Below are 15,833 nucleotides of genomic sequence, written 5' to 3'. Positions count from 1 at the left end.
TTATGTTGTGTTTATTTGACTTGCAGTGTTCAAAAATGCATGAATGTGACTTTTTATGTTCTTTGAATCTGGTTTCCATTTTTCTACTTGTTTCTCCAATATAGAAGTCATGGTAGTTATCACATTGTATTTTATAAATAATGTTGGTGTGGTGTTTGTCAGTGTAGTTTTTACATGGTATAGACCTCAATTTTGTGCCTGGTTTTTGAATAAATTTGGTATTAACTGGAATGTCATATTTTGTTACTAGTTTTCGCCAAATGTTGGTTATTTTTCTGCTAATGTCGGAAATATATGGTATGTAGCAGTATATGGGTTCATGATTTATATTCGTGGTATAAGCATACTAGTTGAGATCAATGGATAAACTCCATTTCATAGTTTCTGAAGTTTTAAAGTAAAAAAAAAAAGTAAAAGTATTCGACCAGAAGGGAGAAACACGCCTTACCGTTTGGATGTATTCATTACTGACAAAACGGTCATTCAGTTCAAAGCAAACCAGTTTAAAAGCCCGATTTAGGTAGTAGGCTGGTTTTCGATTGAAATATAGAATCTGTCGAAGAATCAGCTCATAGTTGTGAATTTTGTCTGCTCCTGTAAAGACAGCAGTATAAAGGTTAATATATTTAACAGATACAAAGCTGTTGAATGGAAAAGTAAAAACCAGTTACTCATGTGAGGATCAAATCAAATTCACCTTCTATAAAAAGATATTACTGGCTGAATAAAAAAACTGAAAAAGAGGTGATTCACTGTCACCATCCAGGTCCAGATAGAACAACAGTGTTTAAATAACTTACAATTCTGTAATTATTAGTTTTTGATTAAGTTTAACATTCACCATAAATAATTACTCCTTCCTTATGATCTCGGTGATGAACCCTAAGATGCAACATCAGATTCTGTGGTAAACGAAAGTACTCGTGATCTGGATTTAGAGGTGGATAAACCTGGATAGAACACTTGTCCACTTTATTATCAATAGTGACGACCACATCAGAAAACTCTTCCTCGTGATTCTGGTCGACTGTCAGAGATATTGTGTTGAAGAGTTCAATGCCCTCTTTAAAAGCTTTGTACTCTCGGGCCAGGTTAGAGGTGCCATTGATAACAATACTGGGTTCTTCTGGTTGCATGACCATCACATAACTTTTGATTTCTGGAACTTTCTGGGGTTTTCCATTAGAACACCTGGATGGTACAAGAGAGTTTCAACAAGATATATAACACAAACCTATTCCTATAAAACTTCTGACAGTAAATATATATAGCTGGTTTATAAATACATAAATAGAATTGAAATTACCAAAAACAGTTTTAGCTTCAAACATACAACATTTACAATAATTAAATGATCAAAGTTACATTAGATTACAATAATAAAGTGCTGTTCAATCAGCTAAAAATCAGTGCTTCTGTAAATAAGTCCCAGATCTCCTTATCCTGATACATGCACAGAACAATGAAACAGAAATAGTTGTAAATACACCAGCCACCCAAAAGTACATAAACTAAAACATACACGTAGGACATGTTTCATTACCTTTGTGAAGCGAATACTTCAGTTCCTGTTGGTTCTCCATTTGAAGGAGATTTAACAAAATTCTAAAAGTGGTTACATTTTACTTATGTAAATAAAATTTCTGTTAAAGAAAAGCAGCTTTTTTTTACATTATATGAAAGAATTTTTGGCATGTCAGATGTTTATTACAATTAAAACTGTATTTAATATTCTATGCTTACATAACAACCGTGTCAAGATACAAATTTCGACGGCCAGGAGTTGGGAATTTTCTAGAGTTCCAGTACATTACATTGGATACAAGTTTCTCCAGGTTTTCTTTGTTATTCCCCTCCATAGTCACTTGTGTTTTCTCAGAGTTTGTCATCAGTTCCTTCATTCAAGACAAAGTAAAACTTGTGACATATTTATTCAGACAGGATATTAGTAGTGAAATTCAGCAGTTATTATTTCTTCAGCTATAATAACAACAAAATATTTGTAAAGTAGAAATTATTAAAGTGATATTTGTTTACATGGTGACAGCATTTATATGTTTCAATGACAATATCTCAGGTACACTGATAATTTTGATATACATGGTGAATTTAAACAGATATTTATTTACATGGTGACAGTGTTTATACATTTCTATGACAATACCTCAAGTACACTGATAATTCTGATGTACATGGTGAATTTAAACTGATTTGTTCACATGGTGACTGTTTATATGTTTCATTAACAATACCTCAGGTACAATGATAAATCTGCCATACATGGTGAATATAAACTGACATTTGTTTACATGGTGACAGATATCTTTTCCCACCTCGCAACTATTGATGAAAACAAAAGATTACAGTTTATATTAGCATTAAAACAATTCATTCTTGGTTCCACTAAGTTAGTTGATGATCAAACAATATCTTTGATAATTTGTTCTGAATTTTCACTCACAATAATTACCTTGACAATAGAGGTTATACTTAAAACAATATTAGAAATTATACCATTCCCGGTTCCAACAAGTCAGTTGATGGTTCCTCTAGGCTCTCTTTACACTGATGTAAGCAAGACAAAACTTCAAGGTTTTCAGTTTCTCCACGAAGAAGAGACAAACCCGCGAGATAGCCATGAAAATGAAAGTTTGTTTTATTCTCTCGACCTGAAATATAACATAATTTATGTCAGTTTTGTTATATGTACATGGTTGAAATGTGGATTAGTTGTTCTAAGAACCTGTTGTAACTTTATAAAATCAGTGTCCAATAGTAACCTTTCAGCCAGTATTAGTTTAGACATGTCAAACTAGTGATAACAAATCTAACACAAAGGTTACAGAAAAACATTTAAAACTCAATCATATGCAAAAAACATAAATCTTGGTTATACCTAATGTTTGTATTACAGAAAATTTGGAAAATGAGCATTATGTCTGGTATTGCTGAAAAATACTGTTAGTTACAGAACTAAACCAGGTTTTACTGACAAAATACTATTAGTTACAGAACTAGGCCAGATTTTACTGACAAAATACCATTAGTTACAGAACTAGATCAGGAAATATCAACCATTATTCTACCAGTGTGTATCCGTTCATAATTAGTGAACTGTTGGGCCAATTGTCAGCAATCCTTGTTTTCACTGATGGAAAGTGATATGATGAGTTAGCATTGGGATTTCATCCCCTAATGTCATCCCAGGGGCCCCTATATGTTCAATGTGGACTGAACTCAAATGTCAGCTCATGATCCATAATTTTTTAAGTTTTTAATAAAACTTCCGCTCACCTTGCCAACAAGCACCAACAACAAATGTGGTGTTGACACCTTTCATTGGATGTAAAGGCCAATCATCAATGACTTCCGGATTATTAGCAGTGACTTTGAAGACCTGTCCGTCCACATAGAGAGATGCCTTAAAAAAAACCAAAAAAACACCAGTAGAATATTTCAGTCTAAGATTAAAGTAAAATAAGAGTAATAGGTTAATACACTAGCTGATAATCAAAAATGGAATTATGCATATTGTGTTATTTTTATTATGTCTTATTTAATAAACTGTAATAGATTTGAACATTTATAAACTGTCCATAGCATTTATTAAGAGACAGTCACCCACAGCACTTATTATCAGTCACTCAAGGCATTCAGTAGCAAGGAGTGACCTGATACATTACAAAATAATATATATACCACATTACAATAAAACTTAAAAAACATCTGTATGACTCAAAAAGAACTAATTATTTGAAAATTAATGGTATAGTAGCAAATTAGTTCACCATCTTGCTAACTACACAAGTTTTAGGGGATCTGCAGAAACTGATTGATCCCTTAGTCAATAATAAAATGTGACTATACGTATGACATACTAATAACTAACTAAAGTCAGGTTTCTTCCAGGTTAAAAAGTACATGCAAATGTTTCTAAATCGTTAGATCACCCACTCATTCTTGCTATATAACTTACATAAAATCCCTGCTTTAACTTGTCAAGAAACCCAAGATTCATAAATTAAAACAACTGATGTTTAAATCATGATGAAATCATTGATCATCACTTTTACAGCACACTCATAGCTCTAATTTACATGTAGTTCATACAAGGCCCATAAGCTCTATTAATATGACCCCAAAATTCAACCTATTGAGAATTCTTAGATCTATGCACATTTAAGAAATGTTACTCAGTTATCTGAAAACATACCTGAGGAAACTTGACACTGACAGCAAAGTGATGCCACTGATTATCACATACTTCTGGAAGTTTCCATCTCCACTCTGCAGGCCTGAAAACACTTGGCCTTTCTTGATAAAACTCTCGTCGTAACAAAAGGATCAATCGGCAGTTCCGGACAAAGATCGAGTAATGGTGACGGTTATGAACTGAAAATAAGTTATACAAGTTTTATAAAGGCTAAATTAATTGTAACTAAAATATACAGGATTATTTTGAAAAATTAGACTTCTTATATTTGAGCATAAATCACGTATTGATCCTTAAGAGACGTTTACTCTAACAAGTTTTAGATTGTAAATTTTGTATAGATGTCTAAATTTTACATTTTCTTGCCATTGTAATTTCATAAAAACTAATAAAAACGAATGTTTCATACTATTCAACTTTTAATAAAACATATATACATATATTCTTAGGAGTAATAAGGCTTTTAATTAAGTTAGTTAAATTTTACACAAAACTAGTCGGAAAATATTTGTTCGAGCCATCACTACTTTTGAGGAGACAGATTAGGAGAAAAGTAGCTAGTCAACGCCATCTACTGCCAACTCTTGGGCTAATTTTTATCAGTGAACAACTTCGCCAACACACTATAAAACCACCATGGTTGAAAGGACAAGCACGTTTGATGACAGATTTTGGTCCCTCGACACACAAATTGCGAGTCAAACACCTTAACCACTAAGTCATACTAGGTCTAAATACCAACACACTTCTTCTTACTTTATTATGAAGCACCTAATTAAATAAACTAAAGGCAAACACAAAATATTTTTTCATATTCTTTATGAAAAGTTATATGTTTGTTTGTTGTTAAGCACAAAGCTACACAGTGGGGTTATTTATGCTTTGTCCAGTGCGATTATCGAAACCAGATTTTTAGCGTTATATGCCCTCGAACTCGCTACTAAGCCACCAGGAGAGGGAGGAATAAATTAAAAGACAGACTGATGTGATTGAATTTGATACCAATCATTAACTGACCGTGAATATAGTCTTATGTTGACATAATAAAGACATGTCCGAGTAAATGCTGGTTTATATCTTCCTCAAAAGAACATAAGTACTGTTGTATACTATGGTTGTTGTTGTCGGTTTTTATTCATATATAAATTTGTATTGTTGTTTCTGCAAAATACCATCGTGTTACGTGGTGAGCGCAAGGCTTTAACGTTTCGAATGTTTTTGAAAGTTTAGGAAACAGATTAGAAGCAATAGAAACGTGAGTTTGGCGTAATTAGCTTAAGTTTTATTTATTGATTATTGGGCAGAAGTTCATTTGATGAGCTAGCGAGTTTGTTGGTCGTTTCGTGTGCTTCTTAAATTTCGTGAATATTCAACGACGAAACAGACATAGATGAAGTACCTTGAAGAGAAAATATTCAAGTGACAGTTTTGCCTTATTTATACGTTAAGCCTACCGTTAGTTCGTGACACAGTCTAACTTCTAAGTATATAACGCTTTCGCCAGCAAGAAATGGACTTGACTTTGCATTGTTTTTTAATTTAACAATTCGAAATAAAACCCATTCACAACAAGAGAAACCCTGTCACAATATTATATACAAAATTATTCTACTGTTTTCTGATTTTGACATCATTAGACAGATTCTATCAGGGAGTTCTTGTCATCATTATCCACGATAATTACAGTGATGGATTACACACCATCGGGTCATTCTAGGATGATTAACCATCACCACAACATTATCTCCCTCGCGTATAGTAAGACTTCGTGAGAAATCACCGAACTATGGCTTTCAGAGCTCTTTCTTTGTTGTTATTAATGTCATCTCAGTGATTTGTAACAGGAGTTACCAGAGCTGTTAATAGGTTAGTTTAATCTACTGGGAACAGTTACCAAGTAAGATGAAGCGGAAAGACATTAAGGAATGAAATTATAACTTCTGGTGAAAATAAGGATATTAAAGTACAAAATTAATAACAACACAGTACCATGTGTGACACCATAAAGACGAGCAGAACAGTATAAAACTAAGTATTCACTTGGTGTGCGATTATTGTAGGCCTAAAACCCGAACCCTCTCCAATAAGCGAGAATTTCTGATAAAATTTAAGGATTATAAATTACTATATGATTGAAATATTAAACACACGCAATATCTAAAATAAAAGCAATATCATATTAAATGACAATATACTTCAAAGATTATATGTGATATATCCAAACCTTGAAAGACAAGTCTTGGTGTAACAGTACAGGATATAGCAGACACGGTGTGATTATTTATCAATACATTATTATTTTTACTGTCACAAGTTCTCAGAATTAAGTTAAAAATACAATTAAAAACACGCACTTGATAACAGTTACCAAAATGACGATATCAGTGATTCCGGAAAATCGGTAACAACATAGAATTTATAAAATTATTGCATATACCAAAAAAAATGATTTTTATTGAGGTTATAACCTAATCTACAGTTCCATTTATTTGTTTATTAAAGTTTTTATTGGCAAAATGACCACAAGCTCTTATGTACATATGCAAGTGAGACTCTTATTACTTTAAAACAATCTTTGCCCTCAATCAGAGTGAAACTGTATTTTCGAGATGACAATCGATTTCACGCCCAATGTCGTTTCTACGAAAACGAGCCTTGTCGCGGTAGTCGCGTTGTTTATGTATGTCTTGTACGGATGTGCCGATTTCAAGTGTTTAAATATGATGGGCTGTTGTAAACAGTACTTTCTAAGAACCGCGGTTTGTATTGTAACCAATAAATCAAAAACATATGCCCGTCGTTACGCCTCCTGGTGGGAATAGATATTACGAAAACGTTTTCTCGTCTACAAATCTGTTCAGGTTCTAGAGCTGTGACAAAATATATTTGTTTTAGTAGCCAACGTGTTAATCTAACTCTAGTGTGATATGTACAGATACAAAACAACTATAATTAGTGGTACTAGCGTGCGTGTTAATCCTTTTAAATAATATAAATAGCCACCCACAATAAACAAAAATCATTAAAACTGAACTATAGTTAATATCAACCCACAACAATACAAAAACAGTTAAAACTGAACAATAGTTAATATCAACCCACAACACAAAAATCATTAAAACTGAACAATAATTAATATCAACCCACAACAATACAAAAACATTACAAATGAACAATAGTTAAACATTAACAACCCACAACAATCACAAACTACTTCAATCAATTTTTACTCAGTTTACTTAGCATGGCTCTGAATAGTTATGTATTATGTAATTTAGTTTCAAGCGTGATCTACGTCAACAGAAACAAAACTGAAACCTTTGCAACAGCCAACTGAGTATGATCGTTCTAGGTTTGTCTTCTGACTGGATGAAGTGCTCCAAAAGTGTCTGGATGATGTCAATGATGATACGATCGTGAAAGTTTTGGTTAAACTATAATTATCACTCACTGTTAGAAATAATAACAGCAGAATACAAATCATTAGTTCTCCATTAAGCATTATCAACATAAAACCTCAGGATCAGACAATAAAGCGAATGTAGACAGAAAATGGACAGAGGTTTCTGTTTTTTGTTTATTTTTGTGGCAAAGCCACACTGGGCTATCTGCTGTGTCCACCATGGGGGATTGCACCTCGGATCTTAGTTTTTTTAAATCCGTAAACATAACGCTTCCCCGCCGGGAGAGAGGGCAAGGAAAGTCTTATAAACAGATAAAACAGACGTGTTAAATACTGAAAAGAAATGGGAGAACTTCGTAGTTCTTTTTTTAATACCTAGATATCAGGCTTACTAGTGATATACAGATGGGCCTTTATCAGCAGGCGGCAACAAAAAAAAATGAATGGATTGACAGAAAACTAAATATGTTATCCTTTCTTTCTCTTCATCTTAATTAGTGCTACTGTTAACGTACAGCGACTGTCATAGTTTGTCTTCTTGATTTACTATGATGGTCAGCTGTTGGTCTGCCAAATTCAATAGGATGGTTAGATGTTGGTTTCCTTGACTCACTATGATGTTCAACTGTTGGTTTCCTTGATTTACTATGGTCACATGTTGGTCTTCCTACTTCAGAGTAGGATGGTCAGCTCTTAGTTTCTCTCCTCCAGTAGGATGGCCAGTTTTTCAGAAACGACAGTCAGCAGCAGGTGTCCCTGCTCCAATAGGATGGTCAGTTGTCAAGAAGTACTATCAGCTCTGAAGGGCATGATAAAATTCCTTGCCACAAAATGTTTCTTGATATAACCAATATAATTCTTCGACTTCAGACACAACGTCTCGTGCTGATAACATATGTTAATTTGAAGTAAAGATATTTTCACTTATTTCACTGTTGTCAATCGTTATTTTACCTTCTCTCACTCTGTGACGCTTTCCTTCTACTTTCATATAACAATGAATGACCTGGTCATATGCTCATTATGTTTTCATTAAATTCAACAAAATAATATAACAATTTCTTAACTTTACAACAATATTTCGACCACAACAGACGACAGCTCACCTGATGATAACCCTACAAAACGTTACGAAAATTAAAAATTAATCCCTTTAAAAATAAAAATGTTTCTAGAGTTTTATTTAAATGTTGTAAGGTTGTAAACTGTTGTGATCTTGACCTTGAATACAAACCAGTTATCAATTAGTACAAAGTATGTTTTAACAGATATACATGTATCTTTAATTCCAACCTTTACTCTCATTATTGATATTAAAACACATCTTTACCGTGATCGTCAGAGTTACAGATAATGTGTTCTTTCGTGTGGTGGGATGTGTGGTTGGGCTCGGGAAGTGGCTCGTGCTTCATCCAGAAGGTCACGGTAAAGTTGTCCGTCAGATTGTGGTTTAAGATCGTTTCTGGGATCACAACGCTCGTAGCACCATCGAATTCGTAGATCTGGTCACTTTCGCGGCCTTCATCCATCGGAAGGTTTCTGGTCCACGTAGCCCCGAGTTCAGGTATGGGAAGAAGGTCAACACTTTCAGTGTTGGCACCTGGTGACAGATACAGGTTTTACTAAGAATTCAGAAGTGGTTAACACATAACACAGTGGTTATACATATTAGCATATAGACAGTTATAAGGAATTATCACTATAGTTACAATACTTGCCACTAGATGGGGCAAAACAAGAAATTATCGCAAGAAAGCGGATAATTGTTCTTAAGCGCAAAGAGCAACATAATGGGCTATCTGAGATCTACTTGCCACGGATATCGAAACCCAAATTTTAGCATATTAAGCCTTTAGACATACGCTGAGCTATTGGAGAACAAGCCAGTAATATCAGATTGTCTTAAGTTTAAATATACACATTTTTTTTATTACTTTATTGCTTGTTTCTGCCCAAAGCACACAATGTGCTGGCTATCTTCGTTTCGTCCACCACGGGCAATCGATCTCCAGTTTTTATCACCGTAAACTGATATTACAAGCTCTTTGGCTACCATGGCATTCCTAAGACACACGAATTTTATTAATAATTGGTTTGCTTCAGACATTCAAGCAAAACTATACAATGGCTATCTGCTCTAATGATCCTCACTTTTAATATAACAAACTAGAGAGAGGGCAGCTAGTCGACGGTATCCATTGCAAACCGTTGAGCTCCGGAAACCAACAATGGGGTTTGACTGTCATTTTTACAAAGCATCAACGTCCACAAATAATGGAGCTCGATTTGGAAGTTACGTATTGGAAATTATGGATTAAAGAATTCAGAGCTCAGCATTGTGTTTGCTTCTAGCCAGGGGTATGTTACACTTACGTTTGTCTTTCACAAGATAAGCAAAAAATTGAAACATAGATATGAAATTAATTGAAACGCCGAGGTCCATGATGAAAAATATACTTGTTTAACCACGTCCTGGTCATAATTTTAAATATGTTAATAGTGAAAAGGTACAGTGGAATCTGTCATGTTTTAACTCAAGTGTCATGTCCTCGTACACACACGGGCCAATCAAACACTGATTATTAGAAAACATTAAAGACAAGGTCACGACCAAACCTTCATTGTTCTAAACAAAGCAAAGACAGCGTATCCAAGATTCAATATATACATTCAACAAACAGTGGATTCACAGTCATGTAGATGGTGTGTGTTACGTACGTATATCTTTCATATATGTTGTATACATATCTATAAATATCACTGGCTACATCTTTCATTACAACTCTTGTTCATCTCGTTAACAACACGCGATTAACACTATATAATGACACTGTTCATGTGACCCGTGGTAGTGAGTGTGTCACCAGTCACCTGAAACATTTTAGGTGTTTGGAAACATGTTACATACTCTCAATTAATTAATTATACATCACGATTCAGTGGTTGAACCGAATTTTTCATTTACATATCAATATCTGTGACTAAAAGATGACGTAGTCGCTAATTCCAATGCAACAGACAAATTTCGTCGAATTCACGCTCTGTCATTGCTGTTTGGAAGAGTGAAGAAAATACATTAGACCCTATATAGTAAAATATTACTAATTTTCGATACAATTATTTCTCGTTTCTCAACAATATGCAGTGTAACAATAGTGGTTACTTGTTTAACAATATATTATACGCAATTAAACACAAGTATGACTCATGAACCTGTGATTAACAGGTTAGGATGTATTCTTCTGACTTTAAACTGTACTTTTCCGCTATTAGAAAAACACCGGAGGTGGTTATTCAGTTTAATTTACATAAACGTATCTACTTTCCTGAGTCCTGTCCTCACTTGATTTAACTATAAAGGATCGTTTGGTTTTATAATTTCATATAAAATATTAACTGTTCTTATAAAGCTTAGAACATGCTGTTATTCCCGTGAGAGAAACTAGCGTACGGAGAATATAGGTACTTTTTATTTCGCCCAAAGCTACACGAGTGCTATCTGCGTTAGCCGTCCATAATTGAGCATGTGAGACTAGAGGGAAGGCAGTTAGTCATCACCACTCAACCGCCAACTCTTTTACCAACGAATATTTGGATTGACCGTTACATTATAACGCCCCCACGACCCTCAGAATACGAGTCGAACGCCTTAACCCCCCTGGCCATGCCGGGCCATAATACGGTATATTAGGCTTGTATGTAGTTAAGTGGAAAGCTACACAATGCGCTATTTTTGATCTGTCAATCACACGTATCGAAACCTGGTTTCCAGTGTTGCAAGTCCGCAAACATTTTGCTGTGCCACTAGGGGGCTACGATATATCAGGATACACATTACAGGATTAAAAGCGAAAACTGAAATCACCGATTTTGGGATATATAAACAGAACTATTAAACAGCTAAAAATAAACAGTGAATCTTAAATAATAAGTACCGAAAAACAAAGTACTGATATGTCATTTTTTACATATTCTCAGTGTTTATTTTAGTTTTTGTTTTGTTTGAAGTTAAGCCCAAAGCTACAACTTTTATTCTTCATATTTCACAGCTAAGGCCTTACTTTGTCTTTATTTCATACTGTTAATTTATAATAATTTTTCACTAAGCCCTGTAAATAATATATTGAATTAAAACTTGAATATTATATATTACGAGATATTACAGTTTTACGCTTTATCATTACCATTATTATTTAGATTACTTTATCAGTTACATACGAAGAAATTAACTGGTTAGCTAAATATACAGGGTGAGCCAAAACTAGGTGGACAGCATTTGGAATAGGTTTATGTATCGGTTATATTAATGCAATTGTATATTATAACTATGTTGCAACTATATTATTTGTGTTATATAATTACAATTTTATAATTACATTTGTTTTTTATTTAATCTGTCATGTTTTTTTTTTGATTGTTAATTGGAACCCATAATGTCAAATACTTTAAATACAGATAAAAGAATATGGGTGTTAAAAGAGTATTGGAAATCTCTTTTAAAGGAAAATAATTTGAGCATTTGCGTTAATAAATAACAATTTTATATTATCATTAATATAATTTTACGTCTTATCATTACATTATAGTTGTTACTTATATCAGATCTCTAAATAAATGTTTTATTACTGTCCACTTACTTTTGGCTCAATATATATGCAAAAACGGCTCGTTTGGGTTGAGAAAATATTAGGTAACTCAGTTATGTCATTCAACAATACTTTATCATTATTTGGTATTCTGACCAATGAATGAAGTACAAAAACGACGGTAGGTTACTCTTAGTGGAAAGTAGTGAATATTAGAAATAACTACGACAGAATGTAACTCAGGTTTGGTTATACAGCCCTTACTTACCACTAACAGCACGCGACATGATGTCACTATTTATTACCCATTATTAGTTAGTAGCCTAGATCGAAGAATGAGCTAGACCATTGTGTAATTATTTTTTCACTGAAATTCACCTTTTTATATGGCAAATAAGTATTCACAGATAGAAGGATGATTCAGATGTCAAAAATCTGAGGTAGATAATATATTTCTTTCAAATTATTTGTAACTAGAAATGGAAAAACAAAGGTAGTGTTACATCTTACGTCAAAGACGATTTTTCAGTACGAAATGAGATATAATGTGAATATGAACATTATCACTTTTTATGCAGAAAAACACAATAACTACTGATCCTAAACATTTTAAAATGCAGTGTGTCTCTAACAGGCCTAACAACATTGTCTCGTTGTCTACCTCTGTAATGTACACCTAGCAGACCTAACAACACCATCTCGATATCTATCTCTGTAATGTACCCCTAACAGGCCTAAGAAAATCGTCTCGACGTCAAACTCTATCAAGTACCTCTACTAGGCATAACGACATCGTCTCAACGTTTATCTCTGTTACATGTCTCCATTAGGCCTAACAACACTGCCTCAATGTCTACCTCTGTAATGTATCACTAGTAGGCTTAACAGCATCATTTCTTTGTGATTTACCCTTGTCTAAGTCTTTGTACACGTTTTGAATCTACTCTAAACCTATACGTCACTAAATGACATGTTCATAATGTTAGAAAAACACCTAGATTCAAACGGTCTTGAAAGAAATGAATAAAAATCCTACAACCGAAGCGCTTTCGAAAAGTTGATCTTTCTTCTTCAGAGGCAAACTGAAAGGTCCACCTTTTGAAAGCATTTGGATTATAGGATTTTTATTCATTTCATTAAATATTATTATGTTTCGAATATATTCTGAACCTATTTGTCAGTAAATGCTATACAGTAAACAACCCAACCAAAATGTGTTTATTGATTGCTAAGAAACATGTATCAAAACTTGACAGATTATAGACCTGGAAAAGAACCAGCTAAACAAATAACCTATCAAATGGTACCAAGGTGTTTTCCTTGTTTTATTACAAAAAAATAGTTTCTTTAATACATTCAACCCAGGAGAACTAGAAAGTATGGGGCAGCCAACGTTGAATATCATTCATCAAAAATACAGATGAGGAACAACCAAATATTGTCCCTTGGAAAATAAAACGAACAGGCACCAACAAGGAATTTGTAGGAAACAGACGATGAGGGTTCAGTGATAACAACATTACGTAAAACCTTCATTGACATTTTCTTCAACAATCCTACAGAAAGAGACCCAAAAGTAGGGTACAAATTTTCTGCGTAAACTAGATTAATTAAAACAACAACAATGTGTGGTGTTACCAGTGGAACAATCGAACCACACCACAAATAACGAAGAATGGTTCAGCAGTGGTCGTGTGCACCAAGTTCACAACCTTACTGTGTCAAACATCTCTACTGTTAAGGCCTAGAAAGTATGACATACTTTTACAAAGGAAATGTTTAACTTATTGTTTCATAAGTAAGCCTAATTAACCACTTACAGATAGAACAAGATGTAAATTGGTTTATTCACATCAATCAAAGTGATATGATTTTAAAAATGAATGTTTTACAACAACTGCTATAAGTAATGAACTGGATATATTATATAATCGAGTAAAACATATTTTTTGATTTCAACACAATACAAACATTGTAATAGGATAGACAAGAACACTTTACATAATCTATGCTCCAAATATACATTTTAAAAACCTGATAAAGGAAACACAGTAGTTTTAATGTTAACTAAAGTACATCACAAAATAGTAATGGAACATTTACTGACAATACAACAACATTAATAATCATAACAATGCATTGAAAAATATTAAATTTATTTACATGGGATCGTTCAATACTTGTTCTTACTCCTATTACAGGAATATTTTATTTTTGTAACAAAAATACCAGTATATTAGTAACATGTTTTAATATAGATGATACTTGCATAAAACTGGGAGCTTTATTATTGCCATACTAGACCTATTGTTGCAGGACACCAGTTTTTCTTCTCAGTACACTAGTAATTTTGTGAATGACCTGTTAAAACCTTTTATTGTGAAACCAAAAGCTTCTTTGCTGTTGTATTTAATTTGTGCAAAGCTACTTGAGGACTATTTGTACTAGCTGTCCCTAATTTAGCAATGTAAGAGTAAAGGGAAGACAGCTAGATATCACCACCAACTCTTGGGCTATTCTTTTACCAATGAATAGTTGGATTGACTGTCATATTATATAACCTCCCATGGCTGAAAGAGCGAGCACATTTGGTGTGATAGGGATTCGATCCTGCAGGCACCCTAACCACACAGCCATGCTGGGCCAAAATTAAAAGTCTGAGATTGTTTAGATTTTTATACAAACATGTTTATAGAACTTGTTCATAAGGCCAGATTAGTTATAGTAGATGTAGTGTCTTTATACAGTGATACTGAATATGAACTTAATGATGTACCACCAGGGATCAATAACTTGTGGATTTTGCACAATTTTGAACACACAAACTTCTTAGCTTAATCTAAATCAGTAAGTCATTAGCCACTATAAAACGAAAGTATTAACATCTTCCTCAATTGTTATGTCAGCTAACTCTTCTAACAAAGAACTCTAATTATGTTGTTGTCACTAAGCTCCATACAAATACATGTCACTGTTTACATTCATGTACACTTTATTTTAAATGTCATGTATATGGCATTGTTCGACACAAGTAAAGATTTTTATATAAGAATTTGACCATCAATACCACTTTCAATATGTGGGTTGAATTATTTCATTTAATACTTGTCAGAAGGAATTGAGAAGCCACATATAATATGAGAAACTCTGTCCAGAATACAGAATAAACAAGTCATAAACAACAGAACGTCATGAAAACAAAACATGCACTCAGTATTTTTTTTTACAGTAAAATTGCATTTTGGTTTTAATAAATTGAAAACATAATAATAATATTACAACAGTACAGCTGACTCGTCGATATGAACTCACAACTAGACAGATGTATTTTAATAGTATTGGGGTAGGAACTTCTCACCAGTAGCTCTTACATTATGTCAGTCTTGAAATGATTTTCATTGGAAAGTTTTTAAACTCATTGAAGAGTGTTAATAAATAAGTATAAGGAGAATCATCTATTACATCAAGATAAAAAAAAATACATTTAAGGAGTTTTGTCTGACAGACAGTTCAAACTTTTATAACCTTTCCTTGAACAAGGTTTTATTTTAGGTTTTCTTGTCTTGTGGCATTAGAATTTCAGGAATTGATTTTTAGAACGTTACCCACAGTACGCAACTTAAATGTACTC

General features: G+C 33.4%; 1 protein-coding gene across 1 annotated transcript in view; it reads right to left on the bottom strand.

Moving 5' to 3' along the window:
• The window catches only part of LOC143230621 (calsyntenin-1-like), a 67,200-nt gene that overhangs the window by 6,496 nt on the left and 44,871 nt on the right, over positions 1–15,833 (bottom strand). Inside the window, exons 7-13 of the mRNA XM_076464475.1 lie at positions 8,947–9,216; positions 4,214–4,392; positions 3,295–3,421; positions 2,515–2,669; positions 1,744–1,895; positions 842–1,191; positions 449–594 (exon numbers count right to left, since the gene is read on the bottom strand). Of these exons, the coding sequence (XP_076320590.1) occupies positions 449–594; positions 842–1,191; positions 1,744–1,895; positions 2,515–2,669; positions 3,295–3,421; positions 4,214–4,392; positions 8,947–9,216 (1,379 nt within the window). The remainder of the gene's footprint in view (positions 1–448; positions 595–841; positions 1,192–1,743; positions 1,896–2,514; positions 2,670–3,294; positions 3,422–4,213; positions 4,393–8,946; positions 9,217–15,833) is intronic.

Source organism: Tachypleus tridentatus, chromosome 10 (assembly GCF_004210375.1).
Source record: "Tachypleus tridentatus isolate NWPU-2018 chromosome 10, ASM421037v1, whole genome shotgun sequence".
NCBI classification, from domain to species: domain Eukaryota; kingdom Metazoa; phylum Arthropoda; class Merostomata; order Xiphosura; family Limulidae; genus Tachypleus; species Tachypleus tridentatus.
The sequence above is the reverse complement of the archived record's forward strand: the minus strand, read 5'-3'. Positions and strand labels throughout refer to the sequence as shown.